The sequence below is a fragment of the Eleutherodactylus coqui genome, chromosome 10, assembly GCF_035609145.1.
Source record: "Eleutherodactylus coqui strain aEleCoq1 chromosome 10, aEleCoq1.hap1, whole genome shotgun sequence".
Classification (NCBI taxonomy): Eukaryota; Metazoa; Chordata; class Amphibia; order Anura; family Eleutherodactylidae; genus Eleutherodactylus; species Eleutherodactylus coqui.
This window is the reverse complement of record NC_089846.1, coordinates 33852663-33879842: the sequence shown is the minus strand read 5'-3', so window position 1 is coordinate 33879842 and position 27180 is coordinate 33852663. Positions and strand designations below refer to the sequence as shown.

General features: G+C 43.2%; 1 protein-coding gene across 1 annotated transcript in view; it reads right to left on the bottom strand.

The window, feature by feature from the left end:
* NR5A1 (nuclear receptor subfamily 5 group A member 1) overlaps window positions 1-27180 on the bottom strand; it is a 128797-nt gene that overhangs the window by 70965 nt on the left and 30652 nt on the right. The window contains exon 3 of the mRNA XM_066579778.1: window positions 20828-21471. Within this exon, the coding sequence (XP_066435875.1) occupies window positions 20828-21471 (644 nt within the window). The remainder of the gene's footprint in view (window positions 1-20827; window positions 21472-27180) is intronic.

Here is a 27180-nt window from a genome sequence, read left to right as displayed (position 1 = left end):
GAATGCACCTTAAGGCTGCCTTCATATCTGCACTGGAACGTCCATCACAGATCTGGAACAGCATACCGGTAAAAGGCCAGGCAAATTAACGGACCCCATTAAAGTCAATGCAGTCCGTGTGCCACTGTTCAGTGATGTCATCAGAAGGACCCGTTCAGCAGGGGATTTACCTTTCCTGTTCCAGGAACAGAACAGGAAAGCTGAAACCCTGCTGCAGTTGTGAAAGCAGCCTAAGTCTGTCCAACCAATCATAGGGCAGCTTTTATTTCTCAAGTTGCTGGGGTAAAATGAAAGCTACACTGTGATTGGCTGCTATAAGCAACAAGACAGTCTTATTGTTAGAGAGTTTTGCTTAATGAGGCCCAAAAAGTTTTATTCAGAAGTTTTATTATGAAGTGTTCAAACAAAGGCTGGACAGACATCTGTCTGGGATGATTTAGTGATCCTGCACTGAGCAGGGGGTCGGACCCGATGACCCTGGAGGTCCTCCCAACTCTACCATTCTATGATGATTCTATTCTGCTGTAGTTGTCGCTAGGGAAATATAAGACAAAATGGCTGTGAATGAAGGTGTTAGAGCGTTTTGCGTCCTTGATTTTCAAGTCTACCAGTCTGTTAGTAGTGTACAAGGTCATTTTCCTACAAAGTTTGGTGAAGATCCACCCAGTGGGTCCACAATTTGTAAGTGGTTCTCCAGTTTTAAGGAAAAAGGTTACATCTATAAGTGAAAATCATCCGTCCGTCCACCAGTAAGTCTGGAAACAGTGGAGCGTGTCCATAACAGTTTTACACAAAGTCTTCAGAAAACCACCATCAAAGCAAGCAGAGAATTGGACGTCCTGCTGCCGACTGACAAAGCGAGGATGCCGACTCAACAAAGCAGGGCAACATTCTGGGAGAGTCGGCAGACTGTAATAGAAAGAGATGGTTTCATGGACTCTTTAGTATTTAGTGATGAAGCCGCCTTCCACTTTTCAGTCAACAAACGTTATGTCAGAATCTAAGGGAGGGAAAACCCACCTGTCTACATGGAGCGTATGTGCGACTCCCCCAAGGTGAATGTGTTCTGCGCTATAACCTGTACGAAAGTGTACGGTCCCATCTTTTTCCATGAGGAAACAATCCCAGGGATTTGGTACCTGGACCCTACAGATATGGCTTCTGATGCAGCTGGAATGGGAAATCCCAAGTTTCATCTTCCAACAGGATAGGGTGCTCCCCCCGCCTCCATTCTTATAATAAAGTCAGAAGTGAGCTAAATCGCTGACTACTGAACAGATAAATTGGCCATGCAGATCATGACGATAGTGACCTTCTTCGTTGGCCTCCACGTTCCCCAGACTTTACTCCTTGTGATTTTTCTATCTGGGGGAGTGTTGGAGTCTACATGCACCCTTTACCACCCACCATGCATGATCTGTGAGAATGCATCCCAGAAGCCATTGCATCAGTCTATTGTGAGACGCTACAACGTGTATGGCAGGAAGTTGACTACAGGCTCCATGTGTGTTGGATGACAAAGGGGGCTCACGTTGAACACCTCTGATGTTGTGCAACAGAACTTTTTGAGTTTCTATGTTCCATTGATATCTAATTCCTGTATCTGAGTGTCTTTAAATGTGAGGGTTTCAAACCAAGAAGATCATTTGTAATAACCCTGTATTGCTGCATCAATGCCACAAAACTGCTTACAATATGTCAAACGGCACCTAGAGAAGCCTCAAGTTAAACTTTATGGTCACAATCAAATCACAGAAAGTGGCCATATATTCACTGATATGCTGATACAAGGGGACACGTGTGTAACCCCAACATGTAGGGAACCCGACTGCTAAATAGAAGAGAAGGTGACATATGGAGGACACTGATGAAACAGCCACTCACAAACCTTCCTTAATATTGAGGGGGGTGACTGCTTAGTGTTTATTCCTACACAGAAAAGTAGATACAGAGTGTCAGACCATATGGTACATGTAGTGCACCATGCAGACTTACAACCTATTAGTGATTCCATATTTGAAACCATGGGTTGCCCTGCACCCCAAAGGTGAATCACATCGGTACTGGCATCCTGGGCTCCCCCAGTGTTCAAAGCCTCACTGCATGTTACTGATAAATGTGAGGTATTCGGTAATATTTTGGCCAAAATACGTGAGCCCACAACCGCAAACAAACTCTCTCACCCACTCTGACATGGGTAGGATAGTCCATCTGATTATCAGTTAGTATTGTTCTCAAGTTCTATGAATTAAATGGACCTGTGTACACCGAGTGTTAGATAGTTGCCTCAGTAACTGTTCTGCCCAGCATGAGGTTACGACTCTTCATACATAATGTCAGATGGAGCGAGAAAGTATGCCAGCACAATCCCTTGAAAGGATATTCCTACAAAAAATAACATTTATTCCCTATCCAGTTCATACATGGGACCACAATGTGCCTATGGATTTATTACAGAAGGTAAATACATTACTATGTAGCTTACAAAGATTACAATGGCTAGATGACCTGACACAAGTCAGAGCCTCACTTCACTCATAAGGTTGTTATCAGGGGAACCTCCACTAGGTGGCAGAATGAGCCTCCTGCCTCAGGCAGCGCCTCCTAGAGGGAAGAAGGGCAAAGACAATGCAACAGACAGGAGAGGCAAAGAAGTTAAGGACTTGTGATAATGTCAAGAGGGTAGGGTTGTCCCTTTTCTAACAAAGAGTGGCCGAAGTCAATGGGTGTGTGGCTTGGGACATGGCTTAATGCAGAGTTTTATTTCTCACCAAAGGTTTGCCCACATTTAAAGTTTTACAGCATTTTTATAAATCACATTTATAGGGTGTGTTCAGGGACGCAACTATAGAGGATGCAGGGGATGCGGTTGCACCCCAGCCCAGGAGCCTTGGGGGGCCCATAAAGCCTCTCTTCTTCATATAGGGAGCCCGGTACTATGAATAATGCATTATAGTTGGGGGCCCTGTTACAGGTTTGGGTGTGTTCACATGTTGCAGATTTGGTATGGATGTTCTGCAGCAGAAGATTCACACCAAATTTCATGTCAAAATCCACACCACTGGTACTGATTTTGACGTGGATCTGCAGTGGACTTCATCCTTTTCCCCCATGTATGAACAACAGACTATTTACTGTGAATGGAGGCAGGTGGACCCGAGATTGTGACAGCCCAGCCCCCTTCAATCAGTGAGCGATTCTCACTTCTGTCAGGCATTGAAGTGCCCAACAACCGTCCCGTATAAGGCTGCCTGCACACGGCCGGGTTGGATTCAGCATGTTGGATCTCACAGCGGAATCCAACCCGGTGCCCGGCCAGCGACCCCTGCGTACCTGTCTAGATTTCTTCTCCTCTGTGCTGTAGATGTGCAAGCTATCAGTACAGATGATGCCGCGCCATCGCCAGGCCATAACACTGATCCGGCGACCTTTCCGCAATGATGATTACGGCAGGTCCACCTGACTTAAATGGAAGCCGTCCGTGCGGAATCCGCACAGAATCGCAGCATGCTGCGATTTCTCCTCCACAAATGGAAAATTGCAATTGATTTCGCCCGTTCCAGATTCTTGAACAGCACCGCGCACAAGACCCCGCAATTGAAAGTCCAATTCCCGTATATGAATCGGATGAAAATAGGACCTGCTTCCGTTTTTCTGTCTCGAAAGAAGAGGAAAAATGGCCGCGTAAATTAACCCATTGGAAACAAATACGGCCTTAATCATTTTATAGGCAAACCATGTGCCGTTTCCCCAGCATACTGACCGCCACATTACACTGACATCTAAGCACAAGGCAGGGGGCCACCTTCCACTCACAGGGGGCTCCAGCCATTGTTACTGCATATTCCTATAGGAATAGTATAATGCGAAATAAGGCAGCACTAGTCCTATACATACGGAAATACAGCATGACCAAAAAATGTCACCGGAGTGTCGCTTGAAGTAGCCCTTTCCCTATTCAGCTTTGTTCCTTCCAGCCTCCTGTTTTCCGTATCAAGAAGCAAGGTCCAGCGCTATTATTCCTGAAGACAAGGTCTGTCATACTCCATTAGGTGACACGAGCTAAAAATCAGTGCTGAGTGCTCATTGCCTATTGCTCTTATTTGTCAACCACACAATGACAGGCGTACTAGAGCTTAAATGAAACAATATATCTGGCCAGTTCAATCTGTTTCAGCCCGTATGCTATATCTCAAGACACTGATACTGGCAGTAAGGTCACTGAACCATGTGACATTGTCTCAGACTCTACTGGGACACATTTACTCAATATATATGGAACATAAAACATAATGCACTAGTATGTAGCCATGCTCTGCACCATTTAACATGAGCAACCACAATTAGCAAATACTAGTTTAGTGAAATAGCGGTATATAATCCATAATGAGCTCCATCATTTGCAGGTTTCTAAGTCTGTACTGCAGAAAGGGAACATAAGGTATCTGCACTTGTCCACAGAGACAGATCTTTGTATTTGTCCTCCTTGTTGCAGAGCCGTTGCAAGAGTTTAATGCTCAGTTGCATAGAATGCTTCACCTGTGCACTGGACACACCAAAGTGTTAAATGGATCCGAATTGGATTAGGTAAGTTTTTCTCTTTCTGGACAACCCCTTTAGTTACATACACTTTGTCCCCTTAAGGGGGAGCTGTCGGTTCTCTGGACGTCTCTGTTTTAATATACTCTTTGTAAAAAAATTTAAAAAAATCTAGCTAGCTTGACAAAGACCAACAGGTCGAAGCGTTACTATGCTGTCATTTTTATTTGTCATGGGAGAATAAAGAACGCTTTTCTATATTGCAAACCCAGATGCTGCCGTTTCTTCCTCCTTTCTGTCCCCCACAACATTGTCATACTTCCGTGGCCCGCCCAGTTGCCAATTTATCGCTAATAAAACATGTATGGGACCATCTGGCATACCAACTTTGACTTTCTACAGGTTTGCAGGATCTAGAGGCTCAGTTACAGCAAATATGGAGAGATATGCTGCAGGATACCATACAAAACCTGTATGCCTCCATGCCCACCCGTATAACATCTTGTATCCAAGCTATAGGCAGACCAACAGGGTACTAGAGCCTCCATGCCCACCCGTATAACATCTTGTATCCAAGCTATAGGCAGACCAACAGGGTACTAGAGCCTCCATGTCCACTCGTATCACATCTTGTATCCCAGCTAGAGGTGGACCAACAGGTTACTAGAGACTCCATGCTCGCCTATATCACATCTTGTATCCAAGATAGAGACAGTACAACAGGGTACTAGAGCCTCCATGCCCGCCTGTATCACATCTTGTATCCAAGCTACAGGTGGTACAACAGGGTACTAGAGCCTACATGCCCGCCCGTATCACATCTTGTATCCCAGCTAGAGGCGGACCAACAGGTTACTAGAGCCTCCATGCCTGCCGGTATCACATCTTGTATCCAAGATAGAGACAGTACAACAGGGTACTAGAGCCTCCATGCCCGCCTGTATCACATCTTGTATCCAAGCTACAGGTGGCACAACAGGGTACTAGAGCCTTCATGCCCGCCTGTATCACATCTTGTATCCAAGCTACAGGTGGTACAACAGGGTACTAGAGCCTCCATGCCTGCCCGTATCACATCTTACATTCAAGCTAGAGGCGGTACAACAGGATACTAGAACCTCCATGCCTTCCCGTATCACATCTTGTATCCAAGCTAGAGGCAGTACAACAGGATACTAGAACCTCCATGCCTACCCATATCACATCTTGTATCTAAGCTACAGGTGGTACAACAGGGTACTAGAGCCTCCATGCCTGCTCGTATCACATCTTGTATCTAAGCTACAGGTGGGACAACAGGGTGATCAGTTTTCTAAAATAAATTCCCCTTTTGCTCTGATATTGTAATCCCCGACTTACACCAAAGTTACAATCACACAGAAAGTTTGATTCAACTCCGACATCTCCTTCTAAAGTGATTTTCTTTACAAGGAGTGTATGAATGAACAACCTGCTCATATAAAAAGTGGCGGTGGGAATTTATCGTGTCACTTGTGTCTGGTTCCTAACAGAAAATATTGAAAATCTGTGTACAAAATTAATGTGTTTGAGCTGAAACAAGACAGGCAACACAGGACGGAAGATGCAGCCAATGCCAGCCTGGTGGCACAATGGGAGAAACCAGGAGTTGCGTGAGGGAGTATCATTAATGTGATTCATAGTGCAGACAGAGTACTAGAGGGCAATATGGGAAGCACTGCTTCTACTGGGGTCAACAAGAAGAGTACTGTTACTACTGGGGGGAATAAGGAGAGCACTATTACTACTACTGGGGGCCACAAGAAGAGTACTATTACTACTGGGGGGCATAAGGAGAGGACTTTTACTACTACTGGGGGCCACAAGAAGAGTACTGTTACTACTGGGGGGCATAAGGAGAGGACTATTACTACTACTGGGGGCCACAAGAAGAGTACTATTACTACTGGGGGGCATAAGGAGAGGACTATTACTACTAATGGAGGCCACAAAGGGAGCACTTTTATGGTGAAGGTCACAAAGGGAAAGCTGAACCTCTGTCCCGGGTGCAGGAAAACTTACCTACGTCTCTGACAATATTCTATTGTATTATGTGTGGTTTAACTAATAGGAGACTTATTAGTTATATTGCATTATTATTAAGCTCGGACTAGCCAAGTAAAACACATTCTGGGTCCGATTCCCATAGGTAGTAGGCGGAAAATGAAAAACAGAGATCTTCCAGTAGAGTATTAGAAGAAATTGGTTGTAAACGACACAATTACATCAATGGTTCTACTTAAAAACCATGGCCACGTGGCATGAACTTCCCCCAGCACCTTCTTACAAATTAACTCTTACCTCCTTAGACAACAGATTAGTCTAATAGACTCTCTGAATGGCCCAACATTACACCAATGAATAGCACTTGGGTTCAGGTCCCCGCATTAACCCATACAGCCGCAGCAGTGCCAGCCTAAAGAGGGTAAGCATTCTGTTCTCAGCCCCTGAGCATATGGTCATGTAAGTGTCTGCCATCTGCATCTCTCACAGAAAGATAGGGATGGGTTGAGGTGCCAAGTGCTTCGCAAAGAATGAACTCTTCAATTTGTATGTGGCCATTGTTGATGTAGTGCGCTGTCAACCCGTCTTCCCATTCTACGTGGTGTTAGAGTGTCTTTTTACTGCTCATATTAGTGCTGTTTATACATGTTCAGCATGTATTCCAGGGCCTTACAACAGACCTAGAATCCAACTTAGTATGCATGGAGTGCCATGTAACAGCATATAGCATGGAGCGGAAGTAGAGAGAACATCTCTGGGTGTGTTGCAAATCATTGCCAAAGCTTCTTATTAAAGGGAATGCATAACCAATTTTTTTTTTTTTACTTATTAAAACATTTTCCATTTTTGTAATTTTTTAAAATTTTATGATTTTGCATTTTTTTTAATTCTATTGACTGTACATGACTAAGGGGCCAGCTTGCCTGTGCTGCAGTAACAGTTTCACAGTGGGACACATGGCCATGTATACACTGGAGAGGAGCAAACTTCTATAGGAGAGTGTTGTGGGCATGCTCTATGATATGCTTAGAGGTCACTGCATATGGAGGTGTGACCACCACGTATTGTGAATGGCGGATCCCGTGTTGATAGATAGATAGATAGATAGATAGATAGATAGATAGATAGATAGATAGATAGATAGATAGATAGATAGATAGATAGATAGATAGATAGATAGATAGATAGATAGATGTGTGTGTAATCCTACCTGTGATGTTATCATCATGACTGCTGAAAAGTTTTCTCTACAGAATAGGAAGTATTAGGGCTCACATGAGTGTATTGTCACTACGGTTCACGGGCGTATTTGCGCATGAAAAAAATTGCGTGCTCAAAATGTAGAGAATAGAACCCTTAGATTTCAATGGGTTTATACGATTTCTTTTTTTTTTGCATGTGCATTTCTCACCAGCGCTTAATAATAAAACATGCTCTATTTTGCTCTGCCCTATAGAAGTCTATGGGAGGGGTGTGTGATATCAATATGCATGTAACATGCGTATTTGCTGTGTATGTTACATACCCATTGCCTATAATGGTGCGTATTACACGTGTAATACACACCAAATTAGGACATGCTACTTTGTGTTTCACGCGTGTTAAAAAAATGCAGGTGTGAGCGGCCCAAATCAATAGGCTTTTAGCCTCACGTTCTGTGCAAGTAATACACAGTGACAATACACCCGTGTCAGTGAGCCCGTAGACTATCAGACTTAGTGGTCAGTGTACAAAAACTGCAGGAGTTGAGTATTTTTCTCTTTATTTAGATGCCGCCATCAAAAATTTCGCACAGGATAGAGGATAACTTGCTGATTGGAGGGGGTCTCAGCGCTGAGACCTCCACCAATGTAAAGAGCAGGGGTCCCACATCCGCCGTCCTCATTGTCGGAGGAGGTTGAACAGAGCTCTCGTTGCGCAAGCACACTGCCGCTCCATTGACTTTCAATTGTACTACCGAGATACCCAGGCAGCACCCCCTCAGGTATATCCGTCAGCCCCATTGAAAGGAATAGAGCGCTAACTGCGCATGCTCGGCTAGTGCTCCATTCATTCTATCCTGTGGGTAGATGTGCAACCCCTTTAAACCATTTGCCCACCTCGGGCATTTCAGATGCCAGCAGTGAAGTTTCATGGGGTTAAATGGTTGTTTCTTTTTTTAATTCTATTGCAGCTATTGGCATTAATCTGTTAATCATGTTAGTTCCTTACAAACCCGGCTCTGTTCACACTTGTATCATAACTAGAGATGAGCGAATGTACTCGCTAAGGCAAATTACTTGAGCGAGTATTGCCATTTTCGAGTACATGCCCGCTCGTGCCAAAAGATGCGGGGGGCGGCGGGGGAGAGCGGGGAGAAACTGGGGGGAGATCTCTCTCCCCCCCGCTCCCCCATGCTCACTTCCGCAACTCACCGCTCACCCCCGCCAGCCCCCGAATCTTTTGGCACGAGCGGGCATGTACTCGAAAATGGCAATACTCGCTTGAGTAATTTGCCTTGGTGAGTACATTCGCTCATCTCTAATCATAACTATTAGTGAAGCCCAGACAGCTGTGCCACATGCATTCTCATACTTTTGATAGGTTGATAAAAATGAATTCTGGTACAACCCTTTAAAGGGTAAGCAATAAAATCCGATCGACAGTGGTCTTACAATTGAGGACATGTGATGCACTGGGGGGGCCCATGCCCTGGGTCATTCAGGGCTGGACACCAAGAGAGTAATATCAACCTGTTGTGCCAGCGCGGATAGGCTGGCTGGGTTGTTTTTTAACTCAGTCAGCCTATCACTTGTAACATATAAACTCGCCCCTTCGTTCTAAGAGTGCCGGTTATACACTCTCTGTACTAGTCATCACACTGGGCTAGTGTGTCCTGTGATCTAGAGTTCCTGTGTACAATTGTCTAAGTACAGTGAGTTTGTGTCCTTAGGTCTCTATAGTTAGTATCTAGTGTCAGATAGCTCCAGTGCATCTCAGACTGGTTCTTAGTCTCTCTCCTGCAGTGGGGTCGCCTATTTCAGGGTGGGTGCTCCACTTGAGGGATCATTTTGCTTTAGGCAGTTCTAGTAAAAACACTCATACAGTCCTCCATCCCTTATTGTACTTAGTTATAGTTCTCGCTGTTAGTTCAGAAAGTACTCAGATTACCTGTTCACCAATATGACTCTTTCTTTGGAACTTGCTATCTCCGGTAACTAGTGGTACTAGGCGTGTCAATATGATGTGTATGGGTTGTTAGGCTCCAGTGTATGGCAGTGTATAGGCATGCATCACCCATAGGCACCCATACAATATTTAGTCAGCCAGTTGCTAAATGATAGTCTTCTGGCAACTATCAGGTGAATGGAGCCCTATGGACATGCTGAGCATATGTACTGGGGGCTTTCCAAACTTGGGGCTCAAATGTAATGTGAACAGACCATAAGTACTACTGGGTCTGGTGGGCAAACGGACTATTGGGGGAGTGTGGGACCTTTTCTGATACGTAGAAACATAGGGAAGTGGGGAGCATAATTTTCCCTACTAGCGGGGAGGACACTGCTGTGATTGCCATTAGCTGGGTAGTAGGTGTGCATATATTATATTATCTATATATGTATATTATGGGCTATATGGGTAAATGGTATTGTTTATCTGTTCCGGGGGTAATGATTTCTGTTGTTACTATGTTTTCCTAGTGTGATCAGGATAGGACGCTATTCTCTATGCTTGACTTGCCTTTAATCCTCCAGCAACTGCGAACCTGCCTAGCCCGGGGATGCACCCTTGTGTGGAGTGTTTGCACTTGCAGCTGTCACTCATCGCTCTTGTATACAGACAGAAGCCTTTTAAGTGTGTGAAGCATACAGAATAAACTTCTGTCACAATATGTCAGGTAAGATAATGACAGGACCGCTGATAGCGCGGCGCGACATATTTATAAGGAGACGGTTCCATCACGCATCCTGCTATCAAGCTACAAGATACTGACCGGTTTTATTAAATGACATACAATTAATTTACTTCACAGTAAGAAAGTATTTAATCAATTGTAATTATTAACCCTTTGGCCGGTTTCAAGCAGGCATATTGTAATACGTCCATTAGGGCTCTTTTACGTGAGCGTATGCGTTCTTACGCTCGCTCGTCCACGCCGTAAATTGGCTTGAATGGATGGCTTTCTGTGATCAAGTCCTGTGCTTAATTCGTATTTTCTCGTCAATTCACACAACCGGGTGTAACGCTTTTAGTGAAAAAATACGCCACACCCTGGAAGACACTTGCGCAGCATAAATCCTCGGAATGACTTCCATTGCCTACATAGAGGCACCTGTAAGCTTTTCGCAGCATTGGACGCTGCTAAACTGAGTCCCCCTCCCTTTTCTTTTCAGCTCCCATAGGAGTCTATAGGAACCACCGCCATATATCGGTAAGATAGTTCCACAACTAACTTTTTACCCACCGTATATATTCGCCGCCGCATATTTTGGTCGCGTATTAGGGCTTTTTACAGTGCAATGTTTTTACGCGCCATATATTCGCCCATGTGAACGAATGCATTGGAAACCAATGCCTCAGATGGTCGCGTATATCGGCCTGGCGTGAAAACATGGCCGATATACGCCTGTGTGAATAAGCCCTAATACAGATCATTATTACGGGTGTGTTACAGATCACATTATAGCCGGATGTCATCAGTATTTGCTTCCGTATTGTTTTTGTTTTCTACTGGGCAAATTCTGATCCATATTTGCCTAATAGAATATAATTGCAAAATGCAGGCAGAAATGCAAAAAATAGGCCATGCTGAGGTTTTAAAAAATGTCTGTGAAAAATATGGCCATGTGAATAGAAACACAGATTTAAATTACCTGCCTATTACGGTTCCCAAAATAATGACCAAATATGGAGCTGAAATATGTTCATCTGAAACCCACCTTACATTATTACATTTACGGCTCCTTCAGATCAACGTATTATCACGCATATATATACAGCGTCCCTCTCTGCAGGGGGAGGAGGCTGGAAGAGCCGGGAGCAGTGCTCTGAGGCCCCACCTCCTCTACACCCCTCACTAGCATTTGCAATGGGAGGGGGTGGGATAGGACTGAGCTAAGTTCCAAGACTTAGCTCCACAACCTCCAATTGCAAATACTAGTGAGGGGTGAAGAGGGGGCGGGAGCTCAGTGCACTGCTCCGGGCTCTTCCAGCCTCCTCCCCCTGCATAGAGGGACACCATATATCGGCTGAGCGTGAAAACCTGGTCGATATATGGTCGTCTGAATAAGCCCTTAAGATGAGGATTTGGTGACTGCGCATTTAATGCCCATTTTGTTGCAGGTTTTCTGTTGTGGAAGAGGCAGATTTAGGTCTAATGGTCAGTGGGAAAAGTGCAGTGTTTAAGGATTCTTCCAAAAACATATTACGTTGCATCAAAAATTAAAAAATGTAATCAATATCATCTCATTGATATAAAACCTGATTTCTACAGTAGGTCACTTTCTGACAACACATTCCCTTTAGGGTGAAGTCACACGAACGTATATCGGCTCAGTTTTTACGCCGAGCCGATATACGTTGTCCTCGTGTGCAGGGGGGGGGAGGATGGAAGAGCCAGGAGCAGGAACTGAGCTCCCGCCCCCCTCTCCGCCTCCTCTCCGCCCCTCTTCACTATTTGCAATGGGAATAGGCGGGGTGGGGGCGGGGCTAATTCAGAAAACTTAGCCCCGCCTCTTCCCATTGCAAATAGTGCAGAGGGGCGGAGAGGGGGGGCGGGAGCTCAGTTCCTGCTCCTGGCTCTTCCATCCTCCCCCCCCTGCACACGAGGACAACATATATCGACTCGGCGTAAAAACCGAGCCGATATACGTTCGTGTGACTTCACCCTATAGGAAAGAATCTACATTCTTTTGCTGGGGAAAAAACAAAAACTGCAACAAAAAAAAGCAACTTCACAAGACCATATTTATGCAGCTATTTAGCTGTATCTAAAAATCAGGTAAAAATCCATCTGAAGCCCTGGATTCCAATGTATTCATCCAGATGGGCGATTTTGAAGCGCGCAAAAAAATTTCAAAAAGCACAATGGTCGTCGATTTTATACGCTGCGTTAAAAGCTAGGTCTTGAGTCTTGACCTATCTTTTGCCGAGATACGCTGGAGGCTCCCATTGACTTCAATGGAAACTGATAAAAAGGGAGGGAGTTTAGCTGCGTCCAACGCTGGGAAAAGAAGACAACTGGCTCTATTTAAGCATCAGCAGTCATTCTGAGGATTTCTGCTGATCGCGGGATTCTTTTGTGGATACACTGCAGCCAATCATGTGAATGGCCGAAAATACACTAATTTTAAGATTGATACTTGATCGCGGGTATTCTTTATTCATGCAATTAATTTTTTTTTCCAGCGCCTACGGCCAAATGTACAAGTGCATGCAGTCGCATGAAAGCGGCCTTAAAAGAACAAAAAAAAAAAAACAAGATCATTCAGAAAGCTTTTTACACCAGTTTTCAGTGTAAAAAAGGCACAAATTTCAGCACAGTGCCTGTGCTAAAATTCCGCAACTTTTACTCCTCCACTCCACTCTCGCAAAAAGGGAGTAAGGCTTGCCAAGAGGGGGTGTGGCTCATCAGGACCAACACATTTATATATAATTTTCTCTATAGGCTTGTGTAAATTATACCAGAAATGTATGCTCGGTCAGACCCGGCGTACATTCCTGTCTAGGCGTACAGAACAGCAGTCATGCACCTAAGTACATGAAGAGATGCGCAACTTATCATATATTAGGTGCATCATGTGCTGGGGGAAATTCTATTGAAACCTGCATTTAAAATGCTAGTCAACTTGTATGACACTAGGCCAGGTTTGGCGTCACACGAGTGCATGCATGAGTGTATTTGGAAAAAATGCTAATTTCCTTCTTAGTTAATTCCTTCTTAGATTAATGTCATTTCTAAGCAGACGCATTTATGCCACAACATTCTCCAAAGTTTAACAATACCAAAAATGTTCAATTTATCCTAACTACAGTGAAGTAAATGGGACTCAGCATGCAATACCAGCAGTGGCCACTGCACAATGTACGGAGCTGTTTGCTTCCGGCAGAAAGATTGTTCCACACACACAGTGACCAACTGCTCATGGGTGGAGGTCCTGAGCAGCAGACCCCCCTCCGATCAGCTATCCTGAGGAACTGGAAGAACCCCTTCAATCACATTACTACAAGTGGCTATTAAACTGTTCTCCCAATAGATGGGGCTTGCAGACCCCCACTGGGTATTGTGGAATGTATACCATAAATGTGCATGATTGGAATACCAATTTAGGCAAATTTGGTAGAAACTGATTTTGTAGCAGTTCTGACACAAGTAGAGGGATACATTTTCTGCCTTAAATGACCAATTAACAGGTTTGCTACAATTTCTACATGTAGTTTTCGGACGTTTTTGGTCTGGTTACGAAATGAGGCATATTAAATAAATGAGAAATGGATGGTGCGGCCATTAAAAGTAGAACGCTGTAAATCGGAGTATACTTTACAGAAAGGACAATCAACCATAAAACGAAAAGATCAAGCGGCCAATTCCCTAATGTTGTTCCCAAATGTGCCTGTACATGACCGCTATCGATCGTCTGTGGATGGAATAGCCTCATCCACAATTTCTCAATGTCCCATCTTTCAATTATATCTCCTGGGTGACATTCAGAGCTCCCAGAACTAGTTATTGCTTTGACACCTGGACCCTGTTGGTGATCATAAATACTAAATCATTACCTCAACCCGGACAAACTAAATTGTTTTGTCACCTTACTGTCTTGACATTGTGTCGGCTCCGATCTGTACTGACTGGAGTCACCGTCTCAATATGAATCAGTGGTAAAAGCTAAAATACATGGCTTTTTATATGCCTTGCCTTTAATGCCATGTGACAAGCAATTTACACCATGGATTCAGAGATTTGTGTCTTTCCGTCTGTATGGACAGAAGGCAGTGCGAGTTTTCTCGTCTCTCTCCTTCATCGCATTGTGCATCTTACAAAGGTTGTGTAGATGTGGAATAATGCGTCAGCTCTACAAATGACAAGTTTGATCAACATAAGGGGAAAAAAAAGTTTGTTCCTTTCATAAATTGCTCATGGGTTTTAGGATCTCTGCTTCCGGTCATTGAATAAGTACCTCTATTGTCTACCTGTTCCTAGTGTACGGCTCCTTCAATACAGTTATTGGAGATCCGAGCTGTACGGTTCCTTACATGACCAGAACAGATATTCTTAGTTGGCTTCACTTTTCCTTCTTTTTGTATTCACTCATGCCTTTAGTTAAAATAAAGCCTCAGCATGTAATTCTGGCCTTGAAGGGGTTGTCCGCTTACAATATAATTTATTTTCTTACAGACAGGTGCACAGGGCTTAACAAAGAAACCTGTATTTACCTGTCCTCAGCCCCGGCAATCCAGCGTACCCCGCTTGGTCTTTCTGGTCTTTGTTTTGGAATGGACAGCTGCAGCCAATGACAGGCATCATGTCACCTTTCCAAAATTCTGGCATCATGGCACTCAGGATTTCAGAGCTGATGCCAGGAGATTGGGCAGTAATGACTGCAGCTGTCATGTGGTGTCTGTCCCAAAAAAAGATCAGGAGGACAGCAGGGCTGTAGTGCTGGATCACCAGGTTTGAGATTGGGTAAGTACTGTTCTTTTTGGGGTTTTTTTTATCAGTTTACTCTAATCACAGTTGTTAATCATTTAAATGTCACTATCAATTGTGACAGTGGCATTTAAATGGCTGACTAGAGTCTAGAAAAAGGAAGAATCTAGCAGGGTACCGTTCAGGAATCATGGTAGCCAGGGGCCTTGTGGAAGCCCCTAGGGCTGCTATGAATTTTTGCCTACTAAGATGTGCTAGTGGTATGTCTTAATAGAATGCCTGTTAAAATATAGTATACTGCAATACTATTGTATTGCAGTATACTGTAGAAGTAATCACTCAATTGCAAGTTCAAGTCCCTTTAGAGGACTAAAAAAAAAAGAAAAAGTGAAAAAAGTTTTATAATCATTACAAAAAATAATAAATATGGAAAGTTTAAAAAAGCCTCCTTTTCCAATATTTATAATAAAAAAATAAAAACAAAAAGGGGTTGTCCAACATAATTTAAGAAAAAAAATGTGTTGCCCATGATAGAAAATAATACACAGTCATATATTAACCTCTCCCAGATCCCTACATCTCCCATGCCACAGCGCATCCAGCAGAATGGTGGACATATCAAACGCGTCATGTAAAGAACTTTTTGGAAATGTTCCCTCCCTTTACTCCTAAACAAGTTAAGATAGGGCAAAACTGAAACTTCCAGTATATATCTGAGTCGATTCTAACCAAGACTGATATATCACGACCATCTTTCCATTTAAAAAACTAAGTTGAATTCAATATGGCAGATTTCAAAATGGCCGCCAAAAACTTCTCCACCAAAAATGTAGCTCCCTCCCGATTGATATTTTTACAGATTGGAAGTCAATTTTTTCATTATTACACCAGTTAAACAGGCGTGTCTAGATATGGTGCTATGCTTCATCCCAATAAATTGATAGCTACAATGCACACAGGTAGAGACAATGACTTTTTCCCATTTTATTCCAAGTTTAGAAAAAAAATCATCTACTTTATTCCAGAAACAGCACCACTTATATAAGTCCTGTGTCTGCCAATGTAATTCAGCCTAGTTCAAAGTGAATGAGGCTGAACTGCAATGCCATACCCTGCCCATGAACAAAAGTGGTGCTGTGCATTCCACCTTAATAGATGCCAGAAGGCCACTTATTTGGCCTCCATTGGGCCCATTATACCCCATGGGCATGTCCATAGATTTATTTCTCAGGGCACTGTATATAATGTGTTTCAGCACCTTAAAGGCTCAGTCACATGGGCGCCGATGTGCCCGTGTTACTGCACAAAAAAGACGCCCGCACTGCAGGTGCGGACGACTCTCCACACTGCCGGAAGAAAGAACACATGACTGGCAATGGAGCTGGTCATGTGTTCTTTCTTCCGGCGGTGCGGAGAGTCGTCCGCACCTGCAGTGCGGCCATCTTCTTCGTGCAGTAACACGGGCGCATTGGCGCCCGTGTGACTGAGCCCTAAGATGGGCTTCACACGGCAAAAATTGCATGCGCAATACACAGAGAATAGAATCCATTGTTTTCAATGGCTTCATTCACATTTCAGTCACACACAAAAAAAAGCAGAACATGATCTATTTTTCTGCATATTTGGACATCAAAGATCCCCATAGAAGTCAATGGGGCCATATGCAAGGAGATACGCGAAATGCTGTGTAATTCTGCTGGAAAAAGAACACCTCTGGAACTCATTAGCCATTTAAGGGTCCTTTTTGATGAGCCGATTCTCGTTTGAACGAGCCAGTGACGTCACTGCTAAGTCATTCACCCTCGCGCAGCCTGTTCAGACAGGCAGATGCATCATTGGCTTGTTCAAATGAGAATCGTTCAGTCTCTGTATTAGCTAATGAGAGGGACTGAACGATTGTTGCTTAAGCCGAATGAGCCAACAATGATTTTTATGCCTCTGTACAATGGACGACAAAGGAAAAGCGAATGATTTTCATTCATCGTTAAGTCATTGGCTCGCGTTTAGACCGAAGATGGCGTTCACTTTCACTTGTTTGAGCCCCTTAAATCGACGTGTCGGTGTTTTCGGTGCACAGATGAGCATGCCTTCCAGGCGCGAAAAGTACAGTAAAATAACCATAGCTTATTCCGCAAAAATGCAGCGCTCATGCATGCGCAAATCTGCTTCTGCTCGTGTGAAGTCGGCCTAAGACTGCATTTAGAAGAGGGATGACTATTCTCTCTGCATACAGAGTAGCTCTATGAGAAACTACACAAAGTTTAGGATTCTTCCTACAACACCTGCAGATACTGGAAACATATGTTTTGGGAAATAGTCCTATTTTGTGGATTTTTGTCTATTCTAGACACAGAAAAATGGGATAGCAATGCAGTCAGTGCGACTTCTCAAGTTATATGTGATTACTTATGAAGCACTATTTCAGGATTGTTTTAATGAAAAAAGTTGCAATTCCGTCATTGTTTTTTTTTTTATTTGTTTTTCAACACTGTTTACTGTTTGATATAAATATTAGAGATGAGCGAGTATACTCGCTAAGGCTAACTACTTGAGTAGTGCCTTAGCCGAGTATCTCCCCGCTCGTCTCTAAAGATTCGGGGGCCGGCGGGGGCGGGGAGCGGCGGGGGAGAGCGTGGAGGAACGGAGGGGAGATCTCTCTCTCCCTCTCTCCCCCCCGCTCCCCGCCGCAACTCACCTGTTACCCGCACCGGCCCCCGAATCTTTAGAGACGAGCGGGCAGATACTCGGCTAAGGCACTACTAATGTGCCTTAGCGAGTATACTCGCTCATGTCTAATAAATATGTAAACTTTTTCTACGGTCTGTTAGAATTATAATGATACCAAATGTATGTAGTTACTTAGCAGTTTTACATGAGAAATACTTTTTTTTAATTATGCGTTTTCATGTTGTTGATCTTTAGTCCACTTTCTAGAAGAGCAAATTTTGACTCCGTACTTGGTTCGTGCTTTAATAGAGAGCTAATGTAAATCTATATTTCTATTTACATGGCCGCATTTTTCAAAAAAGCAACGTTTGACTTTTTTTCAGTTTTGCCTCTGTATTTGCATTCGTTGGTATTATTTTCTATTCAGCTTCTTTCAGACGAACATATAGAAACACGTCCGTAATACGGATCCATATATACTGACGTGCTTCAGGTGACATAGATATACATCAGCTCTATTATGGTGCGCAGAACGTGGGCCGATCATAGAACTACAATATAGTCATCTGGAATCATCCCTAGGCAAATCCATATTTAGGTCAGGCTCACACGAACGAGTCGGATTCCACGAGCGGATATCCATAGCAGAAGACCTGCGTATGATTGCCAAAGTGAATTACAGAATGAACACTAGCAAGGAATGACATCAGAAAGTTGTCCAACTCCCTGAAAACTCCCTTCTATCACTCAGGCGAGCGACCAGGCGACATTGAGAACATCGGGGACTAATTAGGCTGATCAGTCGGTTTAACAATGGCGCCGCTGTATCCTGTGCCGATGTGAACGGCCCTGCAAAAAAGCATAGTAGAGTGCGTCCGAAAGCACGTGATAGCGCTACATTCACAGCGCAGTGACGTCATGCTCATGCAAGTGTATATACGCCTACGCTTGTCTGCAGGCGCCCTTACTGTGGTTTTCGATGCAGTAACTGCACCATCTGAACACGGCCAGACGGCAGTTCCCACGATTACATTATGGGTGAATATCTGCATTAGATTATGCGATTGGCGGCGTGACCCATGTCAGGTTGCCAACCTATGTTTTTTTAATTTTCTAGACAATTTATACAAAAAAACGCACTTGGAAAACCGTATGCAGTTTTGCGGTATTTGATGTAGTTTTCTATGCGTCAAAACTGCATTTCTTCATGTGCAGTTTTTGATGTGGTTTAAGGCTAGATTCACAAACGCGAATGCGTCTTTGCGCTTGCATTTGTACTGCCTCTTTACTCATTGACTGTTGTATATTTGCATTTGCAACAGCATTCTTTACTGAACTTTTTGCGCAGCTGTACACAATAAAACATACACCAATGCTGTCAGCCCTTGAAAATGACCAATTAATGTAATTTGTTCCATATGTACTATTTTCTGGCGAAAATGCACAGCAAAATAGAGCATGCTGGGGTTTGTTTTTTTGGCGTGATCATGCAAAATATGCGCTCGTCAACGAACCCATTGAAATCGACAGGTTCTATTCACTGTGTAATGCACATGCAATTACAGTTGTATGAATCCCTCCATAGGGATTATTCATACAAACATATTTGCGCTGAGTATTGCGCTTGCAAATTTTGCAAGCGCAGTGAATAGAATCCATTCATTTTTGCAGGCGCATTTCGGTTGAGCAAAGAAAAACTTCTATTTCTGTATTTATTACATGCACATAATAAGCTAATTAAATTTAATTGCCCATTAAAAATGAACAGGAGCCGGCTTGCATGCTTTTTGGCGCAAATCTGCACGGCATGTGCATGCAAAAAATACAGTAAAATATGCACAGACTCGCACAAAAGTCCAAAGCTCATCCATGCAGGGAGCAGGAAAGGGGAATCCCTGGCCAATTGGACGAGTCTTATGACTGAACCGGGCAGCGCTGATTGGACCCCATTGATTATAATGAATTCTGTTTAGTATCGGCTCAGCTGCCCAGCATTTTACCGGTTGACAAAATGATACATGCAGCGCTATTTTTTCCGATATTTTGTGCCGCATCTGCAATTGAAGCTCCGAACTCAGGTTCCTGCGCCGATGTGAACCAGAAATGCACTAGATTTATCACAGCGTCTCACTCTTTGTGATTTGGCCCATCTTCAGAAACTTTTGTCTAACTTTATACCAACGGTTGGCTTACTTATTGCTAACACAATTTTGGCGCACATTGCTGCAGTTTAAGTGAGTCAGACGCAAAAAGGCGTCTCAAACAAATGTGATGCAAGACATTTATGCCCAGTTTTGGACGCAACTCTGGCATATCTCAACTAGTACATGTCCCCCGCTATTTTTTTTTTTTTTAAACACTTGTTAACAAAGGTATGGATTCAAAGTGTTTTTTAGGATCATGTTCACACGTAGCACAATTAGTGCAGATTTTCTGCAATGGAAAATCCGCACCAAAATCAGCATTATTTTTTTATATATTTTTTTTAAAGTGTAAAATATGAACGCCTTTCAATAGGAGGGTGAAGTCTGCTACAGATCCCAACCAAAATCTGCATCAAAGTCGGCACCAGCTTGGCCAGTGCATGTTTGGACATCATTTCTGCAATTGTGCTTAGGACTCAAAGCTATCAGAGTGTAGCAGGACGAAATCAATGTAACTTTAACCCTTTCCAATCCAATTTGTATCCTGGTTTTTCCTAGGGGGCTTACTCTTTTTCTGCTGTTATACAATGGGGCTATATGCTGGCTAAAGCCAGTACTGCATGAGGTGACACATTGGATAGGCTCCGATAGCAGAGAGGCTGGCAATATACAGTAAGAGAACCCTGATGGAAGTCTTCCAACATCGGAGCTGTACAGCCTTAAATCATAATATTTTTAGACATCAGACAGTGGATTGGAGAGGGTTAATAAATAATAAATGACAATAAGTTGCTATTATATAGAAAAAAAAGCAAAAACTATTTACCTCCAGCTCCTTAAAGTAGATGCAACTCCGAGCCCATTCCACTATGGAGAAGAGCGTCTGATCAGCCATCTTGCACATTAAGCCGAACATGCTGAGTTTATCATGTCGGCTCTTGCTCTGTTCCTGCTGTAGGCATGACAATATCCTCGCCTTTACTTGAGGCTCATCTGGCTCCAGTTGTAAAAGCTTAAGGATGACTTCAGGTATGTCTGGTGGAGAAGTGCTGGTGTAGGGCTCAGCATATACATAAGGTCCTGCAGGAGTTGGGTCATGCACATTTGTGTAGTGGTCTGGATACTCAGATTTGATAGTACGGCTCTGGAACGAGGAGTAGTGGTAGCCAGATAGCGGAGCGTGGTTGGGCATAGTCATTCCCAATGGAGGAACTCCGTAAGGGCCTCTATCATATTCAACAGGTGTCATTGGAGCTGGATTTGATGGCACATTTTTTACAGGATGAATAGTATGGATGTTGTTGGGGATGTTGTAGTCACTCTGAGCTTGGGACACAATCGGTGGGACAGTTTCCATTTTGATACCGTTCGCACGTATCAGGGCTTTTTTCTGCTGCTTTAAGGCACGATCCCTTTTATACATTGGCCCAAACTTGTTGCGTCCTCCTCGCATTCGGTCAGCACGAACAGCTATAAAGAGGTAAGATCACAAAATGCCAGTATTATTAGAGAATCTCTGGAAACAGATATAAAACAATATTGACAGGTTAACCCTTTCCAATCCAATTTCTATCCTGGTTTTTTTTAAGGGGCTTACTCTTTTTCTGACGTTATAAAACGGCACTATCTGCTGGCTAAAGCTAGTACTGCATGAGGTGACCAGTAAATAGGCTCCGACAGCAGAGAGGCTGGCAATATACAGTAAGAGAACCCAGACGGATGTCTTCCAACATCTGAGCTGTACAGCCTTAAATCATAATGTCTTTAGACGTCAGACAGTGGATTGGAAAGGGTTAATCATGTTAATGTTTTGATATACATTGATCAGCCCACAGATCCCATTGAGTATATTAAAACTAGTCCAATAGGAAAGTTATGGACAACAATCCCAATCAGTTTATGCTCATTTTTTCAAAAGCCCTGTGAAATATGAAAGCATCAGCCCAATTGGTGGCTATGGGCAACTACTGCATTTTTTTTCCTTTGGACCAGGTTTGATAAATTCCCTCCAGTGCTGAGATGCTTTACAAAGCCTGGCAGCATTGATACGAGTCCCTGGGGCACCCAATCTAATTTCACTATCTCAGTTGCATACTAGGACCAATTTCATAGGTAGCTAATAGTGTTGAAAAAGTTGAACTTTGCAAAGTTCTACCTGAGACTGAGTTTTACTGGTTTGATTGGCCCAACACGAGTCTTGAACCCTTGTGTATAACACAGTCTAAAAGCAAAAAAGCCCTGTATAATACTCTCAGATCCAACCATGGGCAACAACTATATGAAGTCTTTATGCTCTCCCTGTGCTTGTAAGGTTTTCCTTCTAGTATTCTGGGTTCCTCAAAAATATATTGATAACTTAATTACCAACTAGTGTTGAGCAAACTTTTGAAAAGTTCCACCAAACTTTTGCAAAACATTTAATTTAGTCCGAATTAGTTCAAATCAAACAAGAAGCTCACCAAGACCTCTAAAACTGGGCAATGCAATGATGAAAAGTGCTTGGGCTTTAAAGGGGTTTTGCCAAGGGAATGCTATTGATGACCTATCATCAAGATGAGTCATCAGTAGTTGATCGCTGGGGTCTGTCGCTCAGGACCCCGACCGATCAGCTGAGCGGGTGCCTGCTGTCAGTGCCGCAAAAACACATAGGTCAGAGCGGAACCTTCTGCACCGACCTCTGTGTAGTTGCCGGTGCTTGTAACTGCAGGTACGGCTCCTATTGATTTCAGTGTGAACCATGCCTGCAGTTACAAGCGCTGGCCACTACATAGACGCTGGTGTGGAGGCTTCTGCTCCCACCTCTATGTATTTGCGGCACTGACAGCACGCGCCCGCTCAGCTGATCGCTCGGGATCCCTAGTGACAGACCCCAGCCGATCAACTACTGATTACTCATCCTGATGATAGGTCATCAATAGTATTCCCCTGGAAAACCCCTTTAAGGCACAAAATAAGTTAATATTCTGAAAGACCGTTTTTAAATATACTATTGATCTATGCGCTCAATTCAGACAAATCCAGACCCAGATCACTTCCAAATTATGATACTAAGAAAAGAACACAATTATGTTGAGCAAACTTGGCAATACTTCCACATTACATGAAGAAATAAACAGAAGGTTAGCGAAAGAATTTAGAAACACATATTAACTATTTGTATGGAAGACTGAAGCAGCTGCTTCGGACTCCTTAGTGTAAATTCAAGAATGTGTCATCTTGTGTGGGAGTTTTGTACATTTCTCTGCCAAACTCTACAGAATGAACTTCCCTATATCTTTTCCATCCCAGAGACGGGGGAAGTCTGGTTGGACAACATCGGGACTAAATATTCTATTCTAGAATAGCCACACAGGAAGGGGAGAGACCTCCGAGCAAAGGAAGGGAATGTAATAACATAAAACCTGCCATAAAAATGAAGCAAGCCATTCAGAAACCATTTGGATATGTTTTATGTTGCACATTACATACAGTCTCTGCTTTTAACCCTTTGCAATCCAATTTTGGATTCATAGTTTCCTAGGGGGGCTTTCTTTTGCTGCCATTATACAATGGCGCCGTCTGTGGGCTAGAGCCAGTACTGCAGTGTGGGACATGCTGGAGAGGCCCTCGACAAAAGAGCGTCCAGTAATCTACAGTAAGAATACCCTGCCAGACGTCTTCCGACATTGGAACTGTACAGCCTTCAATCAGAATGTCTTTAGACGTCAGACAGTGGATTGGAAAGGGTTAAATTAACTGGACTAAAATTTTGGAAAACTGTGATATGCAATTTCCTTAATATACCATTATCAAATGGGTCGGCTTCTTAAGAGGAAAGTGTCCTAGCAGTTAGGTGGTCTGACTCACAAAACTCTTAGCAATCAGCTGTAGCCAGCCATACATTTCCCCTAAGGGTGGGCACGAAATTATTCCGCAAGACGCACCTAAAGACGCAAAAAAAATTGCACCAAAAACCTATACATGCGGGCTGCAGGGTAGAAATCTGTAGCAGCTAGAGATGAGCGAGCATACTCGCTAAGGACAATTACTCGAGCAAGCATTGTCCTTAGCGAGTACCTGCCCGCTCGGAAGAAAAGATTCGGGTGCCGGCGGGGGGCGGGAGGCGGGGAGCGGTGGGGGAGAGCAGGGAGGGATTGAGGGGAGATCTCTCTTTCCCTCTCCCCCCCCCCCCCCCCCGCTCCCCCTGCTCACTCCCGCAACTCACCGCTCACCCGCGCCGGCACCCGAATCTTTTCTTCCGAGCGGGCAGGTACTCGCTAAGGACAATACTCGCTCGAGTAATTGTCCTAAGCGAGTATGCTCGCTTATCTCTAGTGGCAGCTGATGAAGCTGCATCTTGCAGAATAATTCAGCACCCTATAGCAGCTGCTTCAGCAAAAATGTAGTATTACATGGCAGCCATTCAAGTAATTGGCTGTCTATGTAATACATGGACCAGCCGGAGCTGCCAAATCGTAAGTTGACGGCTTTCTATTTTGGCTCATAGCGGTGCCGAGTGGGAGACACACCTCTAGGACGTCCGTATGCCATAATAGCAGATATGAAAAGGAGTTGTCTTGATAAGATAACACCTTTAATCTCTAAGGAACCTTTCACAAAGGATGGAATATTGTATAATCGCGTTGTAGTATATGCCATCCTGCGGAATATTCATCAGCAAAATCCACACTGCGGATTTTTATGCAGAATTGAAAATAGCAGAATTCTGCCAGCAATTCCACATCAAAATCCACAGTAAACCCTACAAAATTCAGGGATGACACATTCCACAATGCTGTTGCAGAATATTCTGTCCCATGTGAAAGGTCCCTTAACCCTTTCCCTCCACAGAACGTAAGGGTACGTCCTGGAGGCGGGGTACTTCTCGCAACTGGACATACCCTTATGTCATGTGGATAGCGCAAGATCAGAAGAGATCTCGTACTATCCAGCAGCAGGAGATGGCTGTCACTGATAACTGGCCTACTGCTGCAACAGCGGGGGTGCATCGGAGATGCAACCCCCGCTGTTAGCCCCTTCCCTGCCGCGATCTATGTAGATCGCTGCATGGGAAGAGTTCATAGACGGAGCGTGCTCCCTCTGTGATGTCAGCGGGCACTCACGATGTAATTGTAGAGAGTCTGGCTGGTTGCCATTATAACAGGACGCCACTTACAGGAGTCCTGTATTACGATTGCCTATGATCGCTATAACAAGCAGTAAGGCATTGCAGGAGAGAAGTCCTGCAATGCCTTATCATAGCGATCATAGGTGCTATGGTGTAAGTTCCCCAGGGGGACATAAATTGTGTAAAGAAAAAAAAAAGATAAAAATAATGTATAAAAAATAAAATGTACAAAACAATATGAAAAAAAAAAAAACCTTTTTTGTGCTTTTATTCATATTAGCATAAAAAGATGTAAAAAAAAATCCCACATATTTGGTATTGTCATGTCCATAATGACGCTTACAATAACTTGAACATGCTTTTTATCCTGCATGGCAAAAAGCGTTAAAAAAAACGCTAAAAAGCTGAGGCAAAATGCTAATTTTTAGCTTTTTGTCTCCTAACAAAACGCAATAAAAATAATCAAAAAAGCTGTATGTAACCCAAAATGGTAGCAATAAAAACTGCAGCTTGTCTTGGAAAAAATTATCCCTCACAGAGCTCTGTCCATGGAAAAATAAAAAAATTATAGGACGTTGAATGCAGTGAGTTTAGAGACAAAAAAAATAGATTTCCAAAAAAGGGTTTTTTATGGCAGAAAATTGGAAAAGCTTAAAAAAAATATAAGAATTTTTGTATCGTTATAATCATATTGACCCACAGAAAAATGTATTGTGTTATTTATCCTGCATAATTACCGCTAAAAAAAAAATATATGGCAGAATTGTTGCGTTTTCTCTCCCTGCGATCATAAAAAAAAATTATAAAAGTTTTACAATATAGTCTATGTATGCAAAAATTGGCGTCGATAAAAACTACAGTTAGCCACGCAAAAAACAAGCCATTATATAACCGTGTCAACAGAAAAATTGAAATTAAAATCCGCCAAAAATGTTTGCGTACTTGGGTCGAAAATAGGCCATGTCCTTAAGGGGTTAAAGGTGTACCCATTTTAGGCCCTATTGTTTGTTGCATTCCTAGAGCCATAACTTTTTAATTTTTCCATCGACTTAGCCATATCAGGGCTTATGTTTTAGAGAACAAGTTGTATTTTTAATGACATCATTTTGGGGCACATTGAACAACTTTTAATAATTTTCTTCTGGAGGTGTTGGGAAAAAAAGAAATTCTGTCACTTTTTGGATGTCATCTTTACAGTGTTCAGCATAGTGTTCTCCCTTCTTTCCTTCTGTAACATATATAAAGGTTTCCATCATGTCCTCCTCTCTCTTCTCCCCTCATGTAACATATATAAAGGTTCCCATCATGTCCCCCATTATCTTTTCTCTCCTCCTGTAACATATATAAAGCTTTCCATTATGTCTGCCACCTCCCTTCTCTCATCCAGTAACATATATAAAGGTTTTCATCATGTCTCCTTCTCCCTTTTTACTCCTGTAACATATATAATGTTTTTTTAACATCCTTTTCCTCCCCTGCATTCTCTCCTCCTGTAACACATATAAAGGTCTCCATCATGTCTTCCCTCTCCCTTCTCTCCTCCTGTAAGATATATAAAGGTTTCCATTATGTCCACCATTATCTTTTCTCTACTCCTGTAACATATATAAAGGTTTTCAGCATGTCCCCCCTCTCCTTTCTATCCTCCTGTAACATATATAAAGGTTTCCATCATGTCCTCCCTCTCCCTTCTCTCCTACAGTAACATATATAAAGGTTTCTATCATGTCCTCCCTCTCCCTTTACTCCTCTTGTAACATGTATAAAGGTTTCCATCATGTCCTCCCTCTCATTTTACTCCTCTTGTAACATATATAAAGATTTCCAACATGTCCCCCCTCTCCCTTCTCTCCTCCAGTAACATATATAAAGGTTTCCATCATGTTCTCCCTCTCGCTTCTCTTCTTCTGTAACATATATAAAGGTTTCCATCATGTCCTCCTCTCCCTTCTCTCCTTCTGTAACATATATAAAGGTTTCCATCATGTCTCCCCTCTCCCTTCTCTCCTCCAGTAACATATATAAAGGTTTCCATCATGTCCCCCCTCTCCTTTCTCTCCTCCTGTAACATA